This window comes from Gamsiella multidivaricata (assembly GCF_025024155.1).
Source record: "Gamsiella multidivaricata strain RSA 2152 chromosome Unknown BC939scaffold_28, whole genome shotgun sequence".
In the NCBI taxonomy this organism is placed as follows: Eukaryota; Fungi; Mortierellomycota; class Mortierellomycetes; order Mortierellales; family Mortierellaceae; genus Gamsiella; species Gamsiella multidivaricata.
In genome coordinates, this window is record NW_026251736.1 from 196,674 (window position 1) to 217,985 (window position 21,312).

Consider the following 21,312-nt stretch of genomic DNA (forward strand, 5'->3'; position numbering starts at 1 on the left):
CCAGGTGCCGGAGCTCTCCCCTCGAAGCCAGTCCTCGCCCTCGGAAGAGTCTAAGCGGATTCGTCTCGACCATTTATCAACACCGACATCGGCCCTATCATTTGCCTCGGCCTCGAGTTCAGGTTCCAATCCCAAGTCAACATCAGTCGATATTACATCCAGCGACTCTTTCGATATGAAGCCCGATGCAAACGCACATCCACACCAGAACGGGACGACATCAATCACAGAGAGTAAGAATGGCACAGGATCAACCTCGATGACCATGGATGGCTTAGAAGCAAGTGTGATTACGCCTTCTGGATTTAGTCGCCACGAGCTCGTACGCCTGATGGTGCAATCGCTGCAAAGCCTTGGTTACAAGTAAGGACTCCTCCGTATCTTTTTAGTTCTACTGTTCTACTTGACAAAGTGTTACTGGGTGAAATTCGAGTGCTGTATGACAGCCGGAGATATTCACACAGCGTCAATCATGCGACCAACTCAACCCTTAACAGAGTTAGCTCTACATAAAGAGCACGCGATGTGAAAGTAGAAAAAATAACCTGTTCTCACGCTACTGCTGTTGCATTTCCATGAATGTGTAGGAAATCGGCGCAAGAACTCGAGGCAGAATCTGGATTTCAGTTGGAGAGCCCTACAGTGACACGTTTCCGAGAATGTGTCTTTAAAGGAAACTGGGGCGAACTGGAGCAATTGATAGAAAAGCTGGATCTCGACCCCGCTCATGCAGTCTCGGTACAAGCATCTCGCTCATGTTTCCAGTCTTCATCTTGTTTTGCAAACACACCGATTGTTCAGTGAAAAGGCGGGTTTACTGACATCAAAGACTACTTTTCTTGCTTTTCGATATGATTCAAAAAGGTCAAGTTCTTAATTAGGGAGCAAAAGTTCTTGGAGTTGCTTGAGGCACGACAGATTAAGAGCGCTTTGGTCGTGTTGCGTTCAGAGTTGACGCCGTTAAACCAGAATATGGATCGAGTCCACACTCTTACAAGGTACTGCGCAGTGTTTGTTCGATTTCCAGATGCGATGCAATACAAGACGAAGCCAAAGGATGGGATTTAATTGGACGTGTTTTTACTCGATCTTTTTCAGTTACATGATGAGTCCGAGTGCTGAGGATCTTCGACAGCGAGCGGACTGGGATGGTGCGAACGGGATCTCAAGACAACAACTTCTCTCGTCCCTGCAAAGTATGTTGCCTCGCTTCTTTTGTCGACAAAAGCATTTTGATTGCACCACGTTGTCGCACAGCCCATTTGCTGACCATCATTGTTACTTTTTTATTTGAAAATGATAGAATATATTTCACCAGCGGTCATGGTCCCAGAGAATCGACTGGAAACTATGCTAAAGCAAGCTGTGGAGCTGCAAATCAAGAATTGCCTGTATCATGACAATCGCAACACAACCAACAGTCTTTATAGCGACCATATTTGCGACAAGTATGTCTGCTCGAACTCCGGACGATTGACGTTCGCTGTCCGCCAACAACCATGTTGTTAACAGAACGCTGTTGAATGATTCATTCCGCACATATAGAACTGGAATTCCTTCGATATCGCGCCAGGTACTCGATGGCCATACGAACGAAGTCTGGTACATTTCCTTTTCCCATGATGGACGATACTTGGCCTCCGCATCCGCCGACCACAGGATCATTATTTGGAACCTGGAAGTATGTCCCGCATTGGTCACTGTGATTCACTTCCTTTTTAATTATGGTCATGGCCTCGTACTGAGCACATCCTGGTTTTATTATTCTTTTGTAATAGACATTTGAGCCGATGCAGACACTTCAGGGACATTCCAGCAAAGTATCGTGTTGTGTTTGGTCACCAAACGACACTCAGATATTGACGGCGTCATATGATCGGACAGTGAGGCTATGGAATGTTCAGACTGCAACGTTAAAGTCGACATTCCAACGACATAGTGATGCAGTGACATGTCTAGGATGGCTTCCTGATGGTGAACGCTTTGTATCCGGAAGCGAGAAGAATCTGTTTTTGATGGTAATGTAACTCTTCGATTGCCATCTTTTACTATGACGTTTTATCACGCGTTTTTTTCAGGAGACTAACAAAAAGGCTCCTGTTTGGTTTGATAGACATTGGCTGGCGACCAACTTCGTTCATGGCAGTTCCCAGTGAGAGACCTTGCCATATCTGCTGACGGCAAGCTGTTAGTGGCCATGGGAGGCACCATCATCCGCGTGATCAGCCTGGACGATATGAGTGAGATCAGGTACGTCTGACTGTGTGTATGCTTCAGTGACCACGAACATAAAGAGGAGAGAGATTCTGAGGACGATCTGCTGACGCCCACATTGTGTTTTGCATATGTTTTTCTAGCAAGCTGGAGGAGACAGACAGTATTACGAGCATCAGTTTGTCAAAGGATGGCCAGCATCTGCTTGTGAACATGACTTTCAAGGTAGTCGTTTTGTCGCCGCTTTCTATGCTTGTATCTGTATCACATGGCTAAGGTACAGAAAACTCATCAGCCATTTATTTTCATCATAGCCAACACTACCGCCGATGCATCGGGAGATTCATCTGTGGAACTTGGCAGAGGGACGGGTTATCCGCAAGTATTCAGGATACAAACAAGGACGGTTTGTGATCCGGTCGTGCTTTGGTGGATGGGACGAGCGGTTTGTGATTAGCGGGAGCGAGGACTCGAAGGTGTATATCTGGCACCGCGAGAACGGCAACTTGATTCAGACGCTGGATGGACATTCACGCGCGGTAACGATGGTTGCACGGAGCCCAACGAACCCAACCATGTTTGCATCCGCAAGTGATGACCATACTATCCGGATGTAAGTCTACGATCTCACGTTGAAGCATATCGATTTTGGAAAGGATATTATTTGCTTGAGTGACAGACTGACTGGCCTGGCTTACCTTCCCGTCCTTGGATATGGTTAGATGGGGTGCCCCCGAGGATGCAGAGGAACATTTGCGCATGCTGAATGGAAGCAGCCTTTAAAGATGGAGAGACGGCACTGGGACTGTATCTCTGAACAACTCACAGCTCAAGTCGAAGGTCTCCTTCTCTTTCGTTTGCTCCCACATACAACATGGATGAGCTATATCGACAGCGACATTGTCAACGACATTGATAGCCAGTGACATTTGCAAATAATAGTAAAAAAAAAAAAAAAAAAACCTATTCAGTCGCCTGAGGCTACATTCTCAAGAAGTCCTTTTAAGCCGTACGGGCCGATTGAGAAATTCACTTACGGGTTGCAAAAGATAAAACCTGGAAACCTGGGGAATTGATTTTTTCGACAAACACCCAACACGCTCGACTTGACTTTGACTTAATATCACTGCACAAACATAAGAAATACAGGAAAGGAACACGAAGGCATCTATACATGGCCAAGATTGAAGAGCACAGCTCAACAGGGGTGAGCTCATGGCTCAGCTCACAATCCCAGCAACAACAACCTTATCCCTCTCCTCGGCCAACGTCCGATTTCGAGTCCGATACTAGCCACTCTAATGTGACTCTAGCCGTCGGCATCTCTCCCTCGTTCGTGCAACTGTTGGGTTCTGTACCAGAGGAGATCTGGCGCCAGATCCTTGTGTGCCTGCCGCTGAGGAAACTCGTAATCCTCTCTGTTGTGTGCAGGAAATGGTATTCGATTGTGCATGACGACCTCGTCCCGGCTTACAAGGACCTGGCGGCCCAGTGTCGGATGGGTGAACCGCGCGGGTTGATACAGACGTGGTGGGAACTGGTGGTCGGGCATGCGCTGATAGTTTGTGACGTGTGCTTACAGAGGAGTCGGGGTGTGGGGTCGGCGGTGCCATTGCCCGTGGAGAGAACCGATGCGATGGGACGGACGTGGATGTGCAGGAGATGTCGGAGAAAGTATTTTGAGAGGCACCCAGAGGAACGAAGGAAGAGTTGGGCGGAGGATTATGTAGGTGTTGGGACAGTGGCGGGGATGTGGACAATGTGTTCTGTGCCCATGCGGGCTGACGCTGAAGGAGAGGGAGAAGGAGGAGAGCATCGGGTGGTGGTGCAGCCGTTGGACTCGCGGGAGTGCTTCGAGCACGCTGATGAGGTTGGACAGGAAATCGTGTATGAGGCTAGAGTGCGTCATGGTGGCGATATCGGGATCCGAGCGCATCATGGGGATCATTCGATACTGTCGCTGCTCCGTCCCTATCGTCGCAAACTCCTCTCAACACTTCTGGCGCTGCGTGGATTAAAACTTCGTGCGGATTCGAAGCTGTGTGGACGGTATCTGCAAGGCTCGAACGAGGATCCCGAGAGAATCGCGGATGTGATGAAGGAGATGGAGTGGTATTATCAAGAGACGACTTATGGGGGGTATCTGGCAGAAGACCATGGGTCGGTTGAAGCGAAGGCGATAGCGTTGACAGAGTGGGTGGAGGAGGCTGTTAGGGTGTTTGGGGAAAAGGTCAAAGAGGCGTATAAGCAAACGCCGGAAGGCGAGGGGAATGCATTCATGATGGTGGAGGGGGAGTTGGTGAGGATGCCGAGGCGTCCGCCGCCGGAGACGATGTGGGCGATGTTGGATTTGTGGATTGATAAGTGGCAGCAGGGGGATCGAGCGTATCGACCGCAGAGCAGCGCTCTTGAAGTCAGCTGTGAGGCCGATGACCTTCGCGATGACTGAGACGAAGTGGCACGACCTGGGGCCTCTCACCGTTTTTTTCTTTTTTTTTTTCTATCTGGATATGGACATATGGACCTGGCTCTTTCGATAAAGTAACCTTCATTTCCCATTTGTGCTATGACATTGTCGTCTCTGGTATCCGCCCATCCTTTTTCTTTATGATTTGATAACAGTTTAAGAAGTGTATGTATGACTAGGTGTTCAGTATGCCATGTGAAGTTGGCGATACCAAATGTTTTAATTGCATACAAACGGTCGGTCTTAGGAAGTGTCTGGGCACTTAACCATGCCTGGTCCACGGTTTTTCAGGCCGAGGACCAGGTGACGGTGATCATGCAATTTGAAATCCTGTAACGTTTGTGAGACGTAAGGATGGGCCCGATTGCCTACTTGTGGGAGCTATTTATTGGACTGAGAGGACAGTCTTGTAGGGGCTCATCTTATGGGGCCCATTTGTGAGACAGGTATTGAAGTATGTAGTACATCACACTTGACACAGCAGTCCTCCCTTTCTTTTGAACATCTCCGCTCCAACCTTTTTTTGTCGAGGCGTCTTTGTTAAAATCTGTCCCTCTCTTTTTTTTTATTTTGTTGTCAATTGGCTTGTTTGGTTGAAATGAAGCGCAGGGTACTGTTGTATATCCTTGGAATCTTCAATTGGAGTATCACGACCATCCTTCCCTCTATTACAGCAGGTCCTGTTATCGTGCAATTCACGTCGCTGCCGCCTTAGCACCGCAGTCTCCTTCCTGCTCTTCTCCTTCTTGACTCTCGTCGTGACCTTCGTCGTTAGAATCGAATGTCTGTTCCTTCGTGATCGGCGAAAGACTCATGACTGTTCGTCTTCGAGCACTACTGGGGGATCGCATCAACGTCTTGAACTTTTGTGAAGCTGAATAGGTGATATTGTGCAGGATCGAGAACGATTTCCTGCGGTCGTGGCTTGAGGACGATGATCCATTTCTTTCCAGATGAGAGCGAGGGTGAGCGAGGGCATGGGTAACGATCTTTGGACTGGCCTGCATCTCCTTCTGGTGTTCCTTGAGGTGCTGATTTACAACGTGTCCTGATCCTGGTTCTGTTCCTGAAGATACAGAAACAAGGGTCCTGTCGTCCTCGGGCGATGGTTCAGACGAGCAGCCGGTAATCGACACAGATGGCGCTGCCATTATCACTCTTGGGGCCCCAGAAGACGATGACATCTCAGTTGCGCTACTGCCCGTGAAACTCGATTCGGATCCTAGGGACTGGATCGTGCTTGCGGAATTCGTTCGGATATGGTTCGAGAATGTGGATGACGAAGTCGTGGTTGATCTTGAGCCGGCAGTCGACGATCTCCGCAACAGTGTTCGTTCGAAGACTGTAGCAGGACGACACATCGTTTCCTTGTGACCCATGCTGTCCTCTTGAATGACAGAGTCCTGGTGGTTGAGCTGAAGAGGCCGCCTCATTGGAGAGGACATCGGCGAGAGCACCAACGGAACATTCCCTGGATGGCTTGCAAGACCTGCTTGACTCTGGCCGCTAGAGCTAGAGCTACTACTTCTGCTTCGACTGATTCCGCTCCTCTCATGGCTTCGCTTCTGCATCATCCGACCCATGGCTGACCAAATCTTTTCCGCACCATCCTTCGGTCCATCCTTGGGGCGCGACGGCGTCAAAGACTGTGTACTCGTGTTGGCGGACCGAAAAAACGTCGCCGGTAAGGAATATGAGGACGAGGAGGATTTCAGGTCGTAGACTGTAGCGATTTCAGAGTATCTCCTCGTCATTCTCTCACCCCCGCGTCGCGATCTGGCAGCCTCGCCTGCGGTTGTCAATGTATCTAATATATCCTTGTCACCATAGTCATCTTCGACCAAGTATGGCATATCTACAGACCAGAGCTCGGTGTTGCTCTGGCTATGCTTAATCTCGTGGGATAGGAATGCAGAGGTTCGATTTTCAATCCTGTTCACCATAGCGCTAACAGAGGTCTGCCGATCATGGTGGCTTCTTTCGGTGCACTCCAATTCTTCGGCGCTACCGGCCCGTAGAGTCTCCTTCGTAGACGAACGAAGGCGTTGGTTGGCCGAGAGTTGAGGATCAGAATTCTTACGGAAGTTGAACGACAATGTCCCTGCAATGGCCGCCGTAGTGGAGTTTCTTCGACGGTCTTTTCCTACAGAACCGCAAATCAAGTAGTTTCTCAATAATTAGAAACAAAATCCTTAATACTGAATAAAAACTAAGAACATATCGAAAGCTCACCAGTCTTTTCTTGAATCCCCTCTGATCTGATAGTCGATACTCGCACTTTAGTCAGAGAATCGGGTCTGCGCAGGAGCCGGTTGGTCAGCGACACGGGAAAAGTCCCGGTGCTGTCCTCTCCGGCAAGAGTAGTAGATCCTATTGACTCTGAATGTACCGTCGGATGAAGGATTCCGCTGACACCCTGGCGAGGAGAAGGCGGCATCGTGACCGAATGAAAGTAACTAAAGGGGGATGAGCTGCCATAGCGCGACAATGCGGAGACAGGCTGAGGTGAGGGCTGTGACGCTGTCGTGGTCGTCCACACGTCCTCGGTCGAGACATCCTTGAACATACTCTGGATCAGCACCCGTTGGTTGTGCTTGATACTGTTGTTGCTCGACGTGAACACTCGTGTGACATCGAAGGAATGGGTTCTCTGTCGATTCTCCGTCAGGAGCCAGGGAATCTGCATCGATTGATACAGCAAGTTGGCCGCAGATTCTGGTCTAAGCTGGCGATCATATGGGCGCAGCGTCTGTGAGTGCAGATGTTCTGAGTGATCTTTTTCCTGTGGCTCAGTGCCTGCCATTCCTCCGATACACGGACCCTCTCGATCTCCTGTTGAAGGATTATTCAGACATTGCGGTTCTGTATGGCAATCTGGTGCCTCATGATGATGCAGGCGCAACCGTCCATCTTCGTGGCAGGTGCAGTCGTCAATAGTTTGTCTTAATTCACCAGCGTTCCATTTTTCGGGCTCAACCACTACTGCCGAAGACATGGCCATCATCATTGTGCTCGAAGACGCTGAAGGAGGTGGCGGCATGAGTGGTGACGGGATGGCTGACGAGCAAGCAGACCAGGGTGAAGGTGAGGGTGAGGGTGATTGCTGACATATCTGTAGATGGCGCGAGGAAACAAGGCCAGGGGTCTGGTTCTTGTTCATTTTCCACGGCAGGGATGACACAATCGTTTCAAATGCAACGATGTCCCGCGGTAGTTTGGCGTGTGCGTCCTTGGATGCTTGAATTCGGTCCTGTAGGGTACTTATCCATGTTTGCTGCTCGGCCTCGGTACTGGCACCAAAGTCGAGTCGGAACTGGTCAAATACTATTCGCCAGCCAAAGCGCGTGTAACCTAGAAAAGCACAAAAGAATTTTGCGTTAACATAAAACATCATAATATCTACGAGTACGGGTGCGCATGCAGATAATCTCTACTCGCTGAGTGAACATACCATCTAGGCAACTCGTTTCATGGAGCTCACAGAGTCGCAGTGGCAGCCATTGACGAGGCTCGTAAAGACTTGATTTCTTGGCCTTGACAACGACCAGCATCGTATCGAATAGGAAACATCCATAGTATTTCAATCGTATCGGTACATCTGGAGAGATCACGTACTCGAGCGCACCTGCTAATACGATTGATCCCAGAGTCCCAGCAAAGGCCTTTGTAAGAGCTATAGGAGCCACTCCATCCTGAATAAACCCAAAGTCGAGGAAGCTATTCGCAGCAAATCCAGGGCTGTGCAATGGTGCAACAGTACTTGTACGGAGGCGTCTAAACGCCCCATGAGGATGATGAGAATGGATGCCGACATGGATGCTGCCATTGCTGTTGCGGCTGTTGCAGTTACAACTGTGGCCACAGGTGTTACTGCAGTTCATGGTATTGCTGCTGTTCTCGCCGCTACCGCCAAATGTCGAATGATCCTTGTTCGAGTGGATACCAGTCTTTCTTGGGAAGTTCGTCTCTGGTAGCTTCTTGAGAAACAACTCTGTCAACAACTTTCGCTCGACTGCCTTCTGGGCCTCATCCATCTCCCGCGCCATGTTCTTCATGAGCTGGTACGCGTGATCAAGATACGGGTATTCCGAGTCGTCCTCACTAGTGAGCCGCATGATTTCCTTCAACAATAATGGGTATCGACAGATGCGTTGTATGGGCTTGATAAGAAAATCCTTGAGATCTGCACGAATGCTAGGACGTCCTTGCTGGGCCATCAGTTCCTTGCTATCTTTCCGCAACCATGCTATTGTTGCCTGACTTGCAGATTGGTTGATCTCCTTGATACTCCTCATTCGCAGCTCACAGAACAGGCTGTATATATGATTATCATGATGCTACAGTAAATATGATGGACGATTGGAGTGAGTTATGGGACGCTCTGAAAGCTGAGAAAGAATGAAAGATAGAGGTTCCTTGTCTATGGTGCATCACAAATGTGCATACCAGCAGCTCGAACGACTCAGCCAAGTTTTTATAACCTGTCAGCAATTCCTGTCGCTCCTGTTCCGAATCGCCGACTTTGCAGGCCCGTAATCGAGAGTGGAAATCGCGATGCAATGCCAAAAGGCCACTCACGCACCTTTGCATCTTTGAGTGAATACTTCGTGGGAACCATGATCTCGTCTCGAGGATATGTAGATACACCTATGTTTGTTGGTATCAGAAGTCAAAAAGTCGATGGTCATGTTCTATGCTAGCAAGAGTTGTCGATTCCTTAAATCCCTATGATTTGCATATTCCTTACGTTCAAGAGAATATCCAAGTCGTTCACATAGCTCTCCTCAGTCGTCTCCAATTCCTGAAGAGCATGAGATCTCTTGACAAACCTCTTGATCTTGCCTGCCTCGATAACAGGTTTCGGATCAATGGCGAACTCCTCCAAAGTCGAGGCCAGACTGGACTTGAAAGTAGAGTGGGCGGTGCCTGAAGGAAGCGGAGCTGACTCTTTCTCATCCTGTGGCTCTGCACATAATACAATATTGTTTCCTTCGCACCCATCGGCCACATCGTTCTCGTTCATGGCGCCCCTAAGATCGTGGTCAAAAGCCTGCACTCCAGTGACATCTGTCCCACGTACACTGTGCGGCGTTGAAGATCCAATGCCAATTTCCAAGGTATGGTGACCTTGATCCAGTTCATACATTTGATGGCCCATTATGTCTGGAGACGACCGCGCGATTTTGGACTCGAGATGCAATTGCGTCTCCATAATAGAGCTGTCTAGCATAGTCGGCGACGCTGCTCCCACCAATTGCGACCGAAACTGACGATTGACTGGTTCAGGACAGTGCATAGATGCCACTGCTGGCGTTGTAAGGATATCCGGCAATCGACAATGAACTTTGGCGTCAGGCTTGCATATCCGACGATCCTGAAGACTTAAAAGGACCCTTTTGGAGGAGTTGAAACTCAGTGAGGGGCGATGTGAGATGTAGCTACAACTCTCGCTTCTGCGTAGCCGCTGCGTCTCCGAGCGCTTATGCCTCTCTGATCCAAGGCCGTGTCTCCTTGAGATGATTGTGCCTGACTGATCCAGCTCTGAAACGTTCTGAGCCGAAGGCGTCTGTTTCGTTCCAGTAATCTTTTTACACTCTGATTCAGGCAAAGATGCGTTGCTACTGCTTGTGTGATGAATGATGTCGAATGGGGAGAGGGAGTGGACGTCGAGGACCTTGTCTAGGTGGCGTGAATGCATGGTGTTGTAGGGCAGGCTCTTGTGGTGACAGTGTCGGTGTCGATGTGGTCTGGCGAGGGTGTTCTTTTCAATGGGACTTTTTCGAAGAGGAAATCGAAATGACTCTAGTCGTCTGGACGATGCAGCCTTTGTTACTACTGCCGTTGCCGTCGCGGTAAAAGATGAGATTGACAGTGGGGAATTATCCTGGAACGGTGCGTCGTCTAAGGTCGATATTGGAGACAGCGGTAAGGTGTCATCCTCGATCGCTGCCATAGCTTGCACATCAGACCGAATGGTCAGCGGATAACAATGTACTTGATGATCAGCACAACCATGTACGTCGTTCGTGATGGAGTGGTCCATTGTCGCCTTGGATAGACAATGATATTGCCAGGAGTCCTGTTTTGAGTCCTTCTTTGAGTCCTGCAGCGAGACCTGCTTTTCATTGTTGAGACACGCCATGATCGAGACGGCTTTGTGGTGTCTGTCATTGCCTGGAACCAATGCTCCAATGCACCCCTTTTGAGGAAGTACCACTCTAACACAATTCTTGCTAGGGGATTCTCCCTCGGCGAAAAGGGAGAAACGCTTAGATAGGGGAGGGAGTGGTTTGACCGTGGCGCCTGGTGGCAGTTGGAAGGTATCGACAGAATGCGTTTTCGAAGGTACTACGTCGAGCAAAGTGGGGGCTGTGATGGGTGATGATGGCGATGCTGATGCTGATGCAAGGCGTGGAGTAGATACCTGTACTGTTGATGCTCTCGAAGGTGCTTTCGGTTCTTGTAGTTATGGACGAGAGAGAAAAGAGAGGGTGAGTAAAGGTGAATAAAATGGTGTTCAATGTGGGGTTAAGAGTCATTGTAAAGGAGGAAAAAAGGCACCGACTGATTGGGATCCGCGGCCGAGATGATCGGTCTTACCTTCTTCAGTTCGTATGCTGCCTTCGTATGGGCCATTGGAACAGGATATTACAGATTCTCTGTATTGCTGATCCAGGTCTGCAGTCCGCTTTGCTGCGGTCAACCCTTGATGAACCATCGCTGTTACTGGTGGCCATGCTGAGATGGTGGTCCTTCTTGAGAGGGGGCTGATGTCTGCTGTCGATCCTGACCGCAGACGCGATAGAATCCCTCCTCTGGGTTGAACAATCCGCGTCCACAAGGCCTCGCTCTCAGAACGGCGCCTGCCTTTCACTCGTCTACTGGGTGACGCTGTCAGAGATAGTCGAAACGATGCCCATGAACGGGACGTTGGTGGAACGGATGTCGATATCGCAGCTTGTGGTAGCTTTCCTGGGACATGCACTTTAGCTCGAGGAAGTTTTGGATGATCCTGAGACGAGAACGGATACAAGGGGACAGATGACTGAAGCTCTGCTGTAGATGAACTGGAACAAAGGTCGTGTCCCTGAGAAGGTGTGTGTTCACGAACGATATCAAAGGAGTGACAACGGGTTGACGAGGACGATGGTGTGTTTGGGTGGCGAGCTGAGGACAGATTACGTGATGCGGACGAAGGACAGGAGTCATGGATGCTGGCCGGCCGATAGCGAGATCGAGACTGGAGCGCGTGTATGCAGTCGCGCCTGGCGGCGGAAGAGTGGGTGGCGAAAGGGAGGTGATCCTGGAGGACGGCCTCCGTCACGGCGCCCAGTTGTGTGGGGATCGACAAGAGTGGTTCGACTGAAGTGAGGTGTTGCTGGTGAGACGCACTGATGATGCGACGGATAGTCAGCCTGAGGGCGGTCTTTTGGGGCCTCCTGGTGTAGCTCGGCCTCCTTTTCAACGATGATGCTGCTGTGGATGATGCGGATGGCGGTGGTGCTGTGGGCTCCTGTGAGGATGTGGCGGATGTGGATGTGGATGTGGATGTGGATGTGGTGCCCTGGGGTGCACGGTCCATGGGACGTGTGCTGACTGAGACACGAGCAAATTGGTGGCGCTTTGGGGAGGATGCGATTGGTGGAGATGCCTCAGTGGAACAGCTGCAGAGGTGGGACAGACGCTCAGTCGGTGTGAGGGGCAACATCCCTACCGCACAAGATGTGGCACGCAGCGGATATATTAAGATGTGCAATGATACGAACAACCTTCAGCCGCCGTGAGTTTACAAACACAACAACCAACAAGGAACAGCGATTAGCAGCAAGCAACAGCCCACTATTGCCAAGTACTAATTGAAATGGGATTATAAAGGTGCCCTACTCAACTGCAGACTGTCTGTAAAGACTAAGGCAGGCAGAGAGGTTCATCCAATGCAAGGGCCGATATAACAAAGAGAGCTCAAGTATGCACCTGAAGGTACTCAAGAGGGTGCCACGGGTGAGTGAAGAGCCAGAGAAAGAGGGAGGAAAGGGAGGACGAAAGAGAAGAAGGAGGAATCCTTTTGGAATATGGGGATGGGATAGCAAGGGTAGCCAAGATCAAGGCCAAGGTCAAGGCCAAGGTCAAAGGAGTCAAGGAGGGTTATAGGCTGGTTGAAGTGGCTGGATTGTGCGAGAGAGGACTAGATGGGATAGATCGGTAGCAAGGGAGGATAAGATGGGATGCGCGCGACAGATTAGGTGGGAGGAATGAGGTAGAAGGTGGGTGTGGTAGAATTGGGGTGAAGGTGAAGGTGAGGTGGATGATGGGTGAGAAAGAAGTTCTTGGCTGTGGGAGCAAGGTGCTTCAGTCTACATCCGCCCGCAGGTGAGGCTGGGATCCGCTCCGTCTTGGTGTTCCTTCTTCGATCCACGAGACAGAAAAGAGCCGCACTAAAGAGACACAGCGCATCAGTTCATACCAGAACAAAAATAAGCATAAGAAAATCATGCAACAGCACATAAAAACCGGCAACGAGATAGTGGGTCGAGTCAGATGAGGTTGGAATCGGGATTGGATCAGAGGGGATCATCTGAATCCACATTCGTTTCGCCATCGTGCACTCGCATCCACCATCGCCGTCGACCTGCAGCTCACCTCAAAAGGAACAACCTCTTCCATCACAGGCTATTTTTTTTCCTGCTCAGAGTAATAAAAGACAGCATCCATCCCAATGCTCTCTCCAGCAGCTTCATCATTCTTAAAAAAGGTACTGCTCTTGTTAGAGACGTGAGGGGGGCCTATATGTTTATATGACCCTCAAACCAACCAACCAACATTTTGCTCTCCGTGTCCAAGTCTAAGGAGAGACATTCCTGAACCCAGTATGTCTCCGGAAGGTGAAAGAACATTAACAAGGGAGTGATGCTGTCTCTTGAACAGTTTGTCTGGATCTGTGTTTGCCATTGCCATTATCTCTGATTTTTATTCGAAAGTGAGGATGAGAAGAGAACGATGGATGCGGCGAAGAGTTGGGCCAAGAGCAGAGAAGAGCTGTTAGCTTCTAAAAGAGAGCTGTCAAGAGCTCCATGCAGGAAGAAATAGAGAGAGGAAGGAGAGAGGAGCAGCCAGCTCCAAGAAATTCACGGAGGCAGCCTCCCTCTGGGGTACTGGTTGCTTGGCGCCCTGCAACGGCGGTGTCCTGCGTAAGATGCTCCGTCGACGCGTTCTTCAAGTGCGACAGGTTAGTGACGCGTCCTACGGTAGTCCCTATGACTAAATCTAGTCCTCCTTCATGCGATTGGTCGGGTGGGTGTTGAACGTTTACGCCATTGCCAGCAGCAGGATGATGCTTGGAAAGTAGTTTGGTAGGCCAATGCATTCTAGACGGATATGTGATACAGACATATTTGTGCATATCTTCGCCACCAAAAAAAAAAAAAAAAAAAAAAAAAAGATGCGAGCCGATGTGGATGCGGCAGTGTGTGGACAGGGCCAGATCGCGTCATGCAAACAGAGGGATTTGATTATTTGGCGGCCATCTCGTTCATGAAAAGAAAAAGGTGTGCTGATGTGATGGGAAGACTAACTGAGACCCATAAAAAGATCCTACACCTCGAAGGTCGCTTGTCTGCTTCTTTCTCTTTTCCCTCCTTCCCACATTCATCCCCTCACCCCTCGACACTCGCTCACCCTCTTCACTTTCCACCTCGCTTGTCCCTCTCTTTGATATGTCAGACAGTCACCACCACGAGTCAGATCCTCTGCTGGAGCGTGCCGAGCGCGGTGGTAGCGGTGTAGTTCGCGTCCGTTACGAGCCTCGTAGCAAGTGGGCCGGTGTCCGTCACAAGGTAAGGGTCAAGAACGAGACCCCACTATACTTTGTCGGTGAAGAAGATGCTGTATGCATGCTTACTTACCGTTCCCTCCTTACAAAATATTCTCTCTACATTAATAGTTCAAAAAGGCCTTTGCCGAGTTCTTGGGAACAGCCATCCTGGTTGCCTTTGGTTCCGGTGCGATCGCGCAGCTCGTCTTCTCGCCCAACAACTCATGGTTCACCATGAGTCTCGGATGGGGTCTCGGCCTAACATTCGGTATCTATGTCTCTGGTGGAATCTCCGTAAGTTGTCTCTCTCTTTGAGCTCCTCCTAATGAGTGGACAAATAATTTGGTCAGCAATATGCCTAAAACGATGGGAAAAAAAAAAGGCAGCGGGGCAATGCACTACCTCCTTGATTTTTTTCTTCAGAAACCACACCTGAATAGGTACAGCGACTTTCATGAGTACAAAAGAAGAGAAGATGAAGGGGGCTAGGGGTGATGCTCACGAACAGTGTGAATAGATAGACTGGTGACCGAGGAGCGTTACCTCGCATTTTCTTTTGCTTTGATGCCTAACATGTCTTTTCCTCCGCTTTTTCACACGAACAAAGGGAGGCCATCTCAACCCTGCGGTTACGCTCGCTCAAGCCATCTTCCGTGGACTCCCCTGGGCTGAGGTTCCTATCTACTGGATTTCGCAGTTTGCTGGCGCCTTTGCAGGAGCCGTCGTCGTCTATGCCACGAACTACCATGCCATCCGTGCCGCGGATCCCAAGACCACGATCGGCATCTTTGTCACTGGCCGTCAGACCGGTGATGTCTCGACCATTGCCGCCTTTATTGCCGAGTTTCTGGGCACGGCTCTCCTTGTCCTTGTGATCCTCGCTACATCCGACAGGGGAAACACTCCCGCGGGTAATGTGCAGCCTCTCATCATTGGTCTCTCCCTTGCAGCCATTGGTAACTCATTTGGTTGGGAGACTGGCTTTGCCCTGAACCCTGCCCGCGACTTGTCCCCTCGTATTTTCACTGCTATTGCTGGATGGGGACTTGGCGCCTTCACTCGTCAGGACTGGTACTTCTGGGTGCCAATCGTCGCTCCTTTCCTTGGTGCCATTGGTGGAGCCTTGAGTAAGTCCGCTGTATACTTTTTTTCTTTCTTTCTCTGAAGCATGAATATGGTTCCTAACAGTATCCCGCATCGTTCCCTTTGCGGTAGCCTATGATGTCTTCGTCTACGGTGGACCTAGCCCTCTAAACAGCTAGGCGCAGTACGGTGCATTGAGGGACATTTTTTGACAGCAACATGGCAATGGTCTATCCGAGATGTGTATATATAGTTTCGTGTCGTACTTTTGTATTAAAAAAAGTGTAGATTGGTGTTTTTCTATGATTGCTGGAAATGCTTTATGTGAGATTCCTCTATCCTTGTAGATTTGTAGATGGCTATCGTGCTTGCCACATTAATCTTTCTGTAGCCAGAGATTTTCCTTGGAGATCTTAGCTTTCTCGACGATGTATTTGCCTTCCTTGTACTTTTGAGATTCCTCGAAGGCATAAATCTGCAGCAAGAAAATAGAAACGGCACATGACTTAGTACGGGAATCCAGGAAGAAGAAATGAGCACAAAAGGACACAGTCCTTCATAGCGCCATAGCAAAAAAGGGAACGAGCACTTGCGTATATCCAGCCGACGACACTTTGACAGATGGTGCAGGATACATCGGCGACAGAGTGGAGGCCAGTCATCAGGGTCCTGTCCTCTTTTGGTCCTAGTGTGATGTTCTGAACGCTCTTGAAGAGATACGCACGACCATGTCTTCCTTGAAAGCCCTATCATAAGAAGATGTTGTAGCAGGATGAGTGCTTGCTTCAGGTCCAAAGGTGTCGAGAATGCTCGCCCGCAGATAGGTTCATCTTCTGTGGATGGTGATATGGTATCATCGATGCAATATCGAGTGGTCAAAAAGCATGGTCGACTGATCGATGGAACATGCCCCATACTTTTGAGATGATGTCCTCGTTCCTAGCAAGATGGGCATGACAGCTGCTGCAGGTGAAAATCTGGTCGCCGTTGAGATAGACTTGATGTGGCTGCTGCGTGGACTCCATCTGGTTGCTGGCTGAGGATGATGGTGATCTGAGGGCGAAGGCGAGAAATGGGTCGGCACAAGAGATGGACGAGCAGAAAGAGGGAGAAGAAAATCTGAGGAAGAAGGCGTTTATGTTGATGGCACACAGACCAATTGGAGCCCCTATTGCTCACATCTGTTACCCCTCCTTTGAATACATCAGCAAAAAGCTGCTGGAGGTCGGTATCGCGCCCCATCGCAATTTATCAGAGGGAGCCATCACTGTCTGCAAAGGGGGCCAAGCGGATCTGTGCAAGTGGGGTCAATGCTGTTCGGTGGTGGGGCACTATATCACTTCAACAACTACTGTTATTATCTATCCCAGCTCTGTGCACATCGGCTACCAACGGCCAACTCTGTACATGGACGCGTACAATGGGAACCATACAAAGTGGTCCGTGCGATAACCAGGCTTCAATGGCCTATAAAAGGAACTCCCATGCCCGCATCCTTGGATGGATCCCAGATACTCTTCATACTCTCACTCATCCTCACATACACACAGCGCGTCTTTCTCTACTTTATATCCTTCCTTACAACTACCTGACAAAATGGCACCGAGAAAGACTATCCTGCTCTTGACGATTGCGTTACTGGCGACCGCGATGTTCACAACAGCAGTGCACAGTGCCCCGGCTGGGCCTCTCCAGAGGATGGACCTTGCCAAGCGAGGCGATGACTGCGACTACGACTGTAATGACTACGACGGGGACGACGACTGCGATGATGACAGCTGCGATGATGACTGCAGCAGAGACCGCCGTCTTCGTGATCGACTGAGGATCATTCGTGTGCCCCAACCCTTCCCTGTGGAGCAACCCTTCCCGGTACCAGTACCTGCTGCTATTCCTGCCCCCGTGGCCGCACCATTTGGCGCGTCTGGGCCTCTTCTTGGGCCTGGCATCGGGCCGGGCGTTGGGCCTCTCCTTGGGCCTGGCATCGGACCGGGCGTTGGGGCTTTCCCTGGACCTTTCTGAGGGGAAGAAAGATGTTTTTCTTTAGTACTTGTTCTCTTTCCAGCGAGGCAAGGTTATAGATGAATCCTCTAACTTTAGGCTCCGTCAATTTCCTTTTTCTTGGTTGCTTGATGCCATATCTTGTGGGTGGTGATGTACAGTCGTATGGAATAAAGGCATCTTTCAAAAAAATAAATAAAAGCCTAGAAAAAGTGCCTGGGTGGAACGCGTGCCTGCCCCTTATCCTCGTGGGAGAGAAAGTTTTGGTTCTTCGCCATAAGTTTTTCTACTTGCTCTTTCCTCCTCCTCCCTCCTCCCCTCTTCTTCCCTCCCATTGCGTTGTGTACTCTCCTCCTCATCTTCATCCTCAATCTCCTCAATCTCACTCTCAATCACTCTTTTTCTTCCTCTCGCTAATCCCTCCACTATTCTCCTCCTCATCTCGATCAACCCTCCTCACCTTCTCTTCAACACGCGAAAGCGCGTCACTCTGCTCTCCTCGCCCCTTTCGAGCAAGCGCGCCAACCCTCTGTAGTCGAGCAACACATCAACACGCCACCATTCCCTTGCCTCCGCCCTCTGTCATGTCCGACTACATCCTCAGTCCACAGGTCTCCAGGGGCCTCTCAGACAAGTTATACGACAAGCGTAAGGGGGCTGCCCTCGAGGTCGAGAGGTACTTTACTTGTCTGCAGTCGCTTGTTCCAACGACGGAGGAGGATGGACGGAAGGGAGGAGCATATCGCCTATTATGCATATGTATCTCAAAAGCAATTGTCTATCTTTTCTTCTCTGCGTTCTTTCAGAGTTATCCGCGAGTATGTGATTGCTAACGACACGGCCAAGATCAAGCTGACCATCCAAGCCCTCGTCACAGACTTTGTCTACTCTGTATCGCCCAATGCCCGCAACGGAGGGCTCATTGGACTCGCGGCAACCTCCATCTCTCTCGCAGGGGTACGCCATGCATCTTTTTCTTTTTCTTTTTTCTTTCCTTCTTTCCTTCTCCTATTCATACTCTTGCCCTTGCGCCGATGAAGGTAGCTGTCAAACGGATAGACTGACTGACTGTCTTTCCATGTTCTGTTGTAGGGCGTGTCAACATATCTCGAGAGCATTGTCCCACCAGTGCTCATGTGCTTTGCTGACCAAGACTCTCGCGTGCGGTACTATGCCTGCGAGAGTATGTACAACATCGCCAAGGTCGCAAGAGGGAGCATTCTCCGGTACTTTAATGAGCTCTTTGATGCCATGAGCAAAGTAAGGAAATACACATCTCACGCCGAACTCATTCACGACTGATTCTTGTGCACATCTTTCTCTAATCGCGTATTTACATACTATCTGCCGATTGAACAGCTCTATGCAGACTCGGAAATGTCTGTCAAGAACGGAGCAGAACTGCTGGATCGCCTGGTCAAGGATATTGTGCACGAACAGTCGATCGCGTATTCTGGACCCATTACCCACATCGACCACCAGGATCCCCAGCAACTCGCCCTGGCGCTGCCCCGCGTCTCTCAGTTCTCACTCCCACGGTTCATCCCTCTTCTTGCAGAACGTGTCTACAGCAAAAACTCATGGACACGCAACTACCTCGTCACCTGGATCGCGGTCTTGGATTCCATTCCGGACCTGGAACTTGTCTCATATCTGCCCGATTTCTTGGATGGGCTTTTGTATTTCTTGAGTGATTCTAATCCGGATGTGAGGACCTTGACACAAAAGTTGCTGAACGACTTTTTGACAGAGATCCGGGAGGTGGCCGAGCTTCAACAACAACAGCAGCACGAGATGTTACAGGCTCGACTCAAGCAACTGCAAATGTCGGAAGTTAAGGCCGAAGGTTCTCTAGTCTCAACGACATCGGGACAAATGGGCAAAGATTTGGATCTTCTCGAGAGCGAGTCAACAGGACAGGGCAAGGGCAACTGGGTACCTGGTCAAGGAGTCAACATTAACTATGCGAAAATCGTCCGGATCCTCAAGCCTCACCTCACATCCAACGACGAGGACATTCAAGAGACCGCCTTGCGATGGATCAATGAATTCATGAGCCTGGCCAAGGACGTTATGATCCAATTCACTCCTACTCTCATTCCAGCGGTCTTGCCTTGCCTCGCACACTCTGTCAATTCTATCCGCGCGATCGCCATTGAGACCAACCTCAGTTTATACAAACTCGTTTTGGAGTCAGCACTTCCGCCGGAGCCGCAACAACAGCAACAGTCGGCACCACCCGCTGGAGCACTGTCCTCTGATCGGTCTTATCACCCCCGATCGCATTCGCCACGCCCACAATCTCTTAAGAGTCAGGATCGTTCGACCATGTCTTTTGGAACGTCAGGATCCATCGCCTCAAAGATGTCCGCCGGAGGACCTCATAAGGATCAGGCCACCCAATCACCTAGGGACTCTACCACTGATCACACAGCCTCCCCAAGTCCGTACCAGAAACCAACTGCAGACCAGCTCGAGTTTGATTACGTGGCCACGGTGAACGCGTTGACACTCCAATTCTTGAACGAGCATGAGCAGACACGCGTGGCCAGCTTGGAGTGGCTGCTCATGCTCCACAAACGAGCTCCACATCTAATTTTAGCGATCGACGACGGAAGTTTTCCCGTGTTGCTGAAGACCTTATCGGATCCGTCAGAGGAAGTCATCAAGCGTGATCTCCAGCTTTTGGCCCAGATTTCATCTCACTCGGATGATGCCTATTTCTACAACTTTATGTTGAACATGCTCTCGCTCTTCAGCACCGACCGTCGACTACTAGAAAATCGTGGGAGTGTTATTATCCGGCAGCTATGTGTGAGTCTGAACTCGGAGAGGATCTACAGGACATTGGCAGAGATCCTGGAAAAGGACGAGGATCTGGAGTTTGCGAACACGATGGTTCAGAACCTGAACATCATCCTGATCACGGCCCCTGAGCTGGCTGATCTGCGGAAGCGGCTCAAGACTGTTGATAGTCGAGTAAGTGCGCACGCGACCCTGCCAAAATTAACAAATCGCTGTTGTTCCGAGCATAGTAATGGTAACTAGTGCTTGTCTCCTTCACCTTTTATCCGTCTGTTGTAGGACGGGCAAGCGCTGTTTACGGTCCTGTACAAGTCATGGTGCCATAACCCTGTCTCTACCTTTGCTCTATGCCTTATGGCGCAGTATTATGAGCATGCCGTTGCTCTTCTTCAGAGCTTGTAGGTCAATCTCTCGTTACCTCGAATTGATAATGAAGACTTCAAAGGAAGTATTCCACTGCTTACTGACATTTGTGTTTGGATTTTGATGAACTTGTAGTGCCGAATTTGAAATCACAGTTAACCTACTGATTCAAGTGGACAAGTTGGTTCAGCTGATCGAATCGCCCGTATTTACTTGTAAGTGCGCGTTTATAACAACAGCATTGTTCAAAGACAGAATTTGTCCTTGATCTGTTCATTTACAAACTGCCCCTTCGTTCTACAAAAATAGATCTTCGACTTCAACTGTTGGAGCCTGAGCGATACCCACACTTGTTCAAATGTCTCTATGGTCTTTTGATGCTGCTCCCACAGAGCACTGCATTTGCCACGCTCAGGAACAGACTGACCAGTGTCAGCTCCATGGGCTTCATTCACCTGGTTCCCAAGATGTAAGTAGGCACCATGAGAAACTCTGTCAGTGCTCCCTACGATCAACAAACGAAAACTAACAGGTGCGTTTTGTGACATTTAGACCGAGTTCAGGAGCG

At 49.9% G+C, this 21,312-nt stretch overlaps 7 protein-coding genes across 7 annotated transcripts; 5 read left to right on the forward strand and 2 right to left on the reverse strand.

Moving 5' to 3' along the window:
• Positions 1-265: 265 nt before the first annotated feature.
• On the forward strand, positions 266-2,831 carry BC939DRAFT_396528 (WD40-repeat-containing domain protein; the record flags this gene model as incomplete). The annotated part of the gene is made up of 10 exons (XM_051552302.1): positions 266-363; positions 588-738; positions 865-998; positions 1,099-1,196; positions 1,304-1,448; positions 1,546-1,681; positions 1,779-2,018; positions 2,114-2,250; positions 2,358-2,442; positions 2,556-2,831. The coding sequence occupies 10 exons, from the start codon at positions 266-268 to the stop codon at positions 2,829-2,831; spliced, it is 1,500 nt and encodes a 499-aa protein (XP_051412814.1).
• A 352-nt stretch (positions 2,832-3,183) lies between these two features.
• BC939DRAFT_449751 (uncharacterized protein) lies at positions 3,184-5,108 on the forward strand. The gene has a single exon (XM_051555425.1). It carries the CDS (start codon positions 3,389-3,391, stop codon positions 4,661-4,663), a length of 1,275 nt encoding a protein of 424 aa, XP_051412815.1. The 5' UTR covers positions 3,184-3,388; the 3' UTR covers positions 4,664-5,108.
• Positions 5,109-5,376: 268 nt separating this feature from the next.
• On the reverse strand, positions 5,377-12,263 carry BC939DRAFT_502664 (uncharacterized protein; the record flags this gene model as incomplete). The annotated part of the gene is made up of 6 exons (XM_051560303.1): positions 5,377-6,824; positions 6,914-8,032; positions 8,133-9,018; positions 9,128-9,328; positions 9,429-11,140; positions 11,282-12,263. The coding sequence occupies 6 exons, from the start codon at positions 12,261-12,263 to the stop codon at positions 5,377-5,379; spliced, it is 6,348 nt and encodes a 2,115-aa protein (XP_051412816.1).
• A 1,963-nt stretch (positions 12,264-14,226) lies between these two features.
• BC939DRAFT_449756 (putative aquaporin) lies at positions 14,227-15,839 on the forward strand. The gene is made up of 4 exons (XM_051555426.1): positions 14,227-14,514; positions 14,622-14,786; positions 15,100-15,619; positions 15,708-15,839. Exons 1-4 carry the CDS (start codon positions 14,395-14,397, stop codon positions 15,752-15,754), a joined length of 852 nt encoding a protein of 283 aa, XP_051412817.1. The 5' UTR covers positions 14,227-14,394; the 3' UTR covers positions 15,755-15,839.
• On the reverse strand, positions 15,840-16,699 carry BC939DRAFT_449758 (yippee zinc-binding/DNA-binding /Mis18, centromere assembly-domain-containing protein). Its single transcript, XM_051555427.1, has 3 exons — positions 16,493-16,699; positions 16,169-16,321; positions 15,840-16,050 (listed from the first exon to the last, which is right to left on the reverse strand). Exons 1-3 carry the CDS (start codon positions 16,598-16,600, stop codon positions 15,952-15,954), a joined length of 360 nt encoding a protein of 119 aa, XP_051412818.1. The 5' UTR covers positions 16,601-16,699; the 3' UTR covers positions 15,840-15,951.
• Positions 16,700-17,112: 413 nt separating this feature from the next.
• Positions 17,113-17,597, forward strand: BC939DRAFT_492553 (uncharacterized protein; the record flags this gene model as incomplete). Its single annotated transcript, XM_051559530.1, has 1 exon — positions 17,113-17,597. The coding sequence occupies exon 1, from the start codon at positions 17,172-17,174 to the stop codon at positions 17,595-17,597; it is 426 nt and encodes a 141-aa protein (XP_051412819.1). The 5' UTR covers positions 17,113-17,171.
• Positions 17,598-18,160: 563 nt separating this feature from the next.
• Positions 18,161-21,217, forward strand: BC939DRAFT_396558 (vacuolar protein 14 C-terminal Fig4p binding-domain-containing protein; the record flags this gene model as incomplete). Its single annotated transcript, XM_051552304.1, has 8 exons — positions 18,161-18,252; positions 18,383-18,533; positions 18,669-18,836; positions 18,936-19,768; positions 20,021-20,555; positions 20,661-20,779; positions 20,880-20,959; positions 21,054-21,217. 8 exons carry the CDS (start codon positions 18,161-18,163, stop codon positions 21,215-21,217), a joined length of 2,142 nt encoding a protein of 713 aa, XP_051412820.1.
• Between the last annotated feature and the right edge of the window lie 95 nt (positions 21,218-21,312).

Coding starts and splice junctions, on each gene's coding strand:
- BC939DRAFT_449751 (XM_051555425.1), top strand. CDS start 3,389: ATGGCCAAGATTGAAGAGCACAGCTCAACAGGGGTGAGCTCATGGCTC.
- BC939DRAFT_449756 (XM_051555426.1), top strand. CDS start 14,395: ATGTCAGACAGTCACCACCACGAGTCAGATCCTCTGCTGGAGCGTGCC. Junction 14,515..14,621: donor GGGCCGGTGTCCGTCACAAG/GTAAGGGTCAAG, acceptor CTACATTAATAG/TTCAAAAAGGCCTTTGCCGA. Junction 15,620..15,707: donor TGCCATTGGTGGAGCCTTGA/GTAAGTCCGCTG, acceptor CCTTTGCGGTAG/CCTATGATGTCTTCGTCTAC.
- BC939DRAFT_449758 (XM_051555427.1), bottom strand. CDS start 16,600: ATGGAGTCCACGCAGCAGCCACATCAAGTCTATCTCAACGGCGACCAG. Junction 16,322..16,492: donor ACGAGGACATCATCTCAAAA/GTATGGGGCATG, acceptor TTCTTATGATAG/GGCTTTCAAGGAAGACATGG. Junction 16,051..16,168: donor GTGTCGTCGGCTGGATATAC/GCAAGTGCTCGT, acceptor TTCTTGCTGCAG/ATTTATGCCTTCGAGGAATC.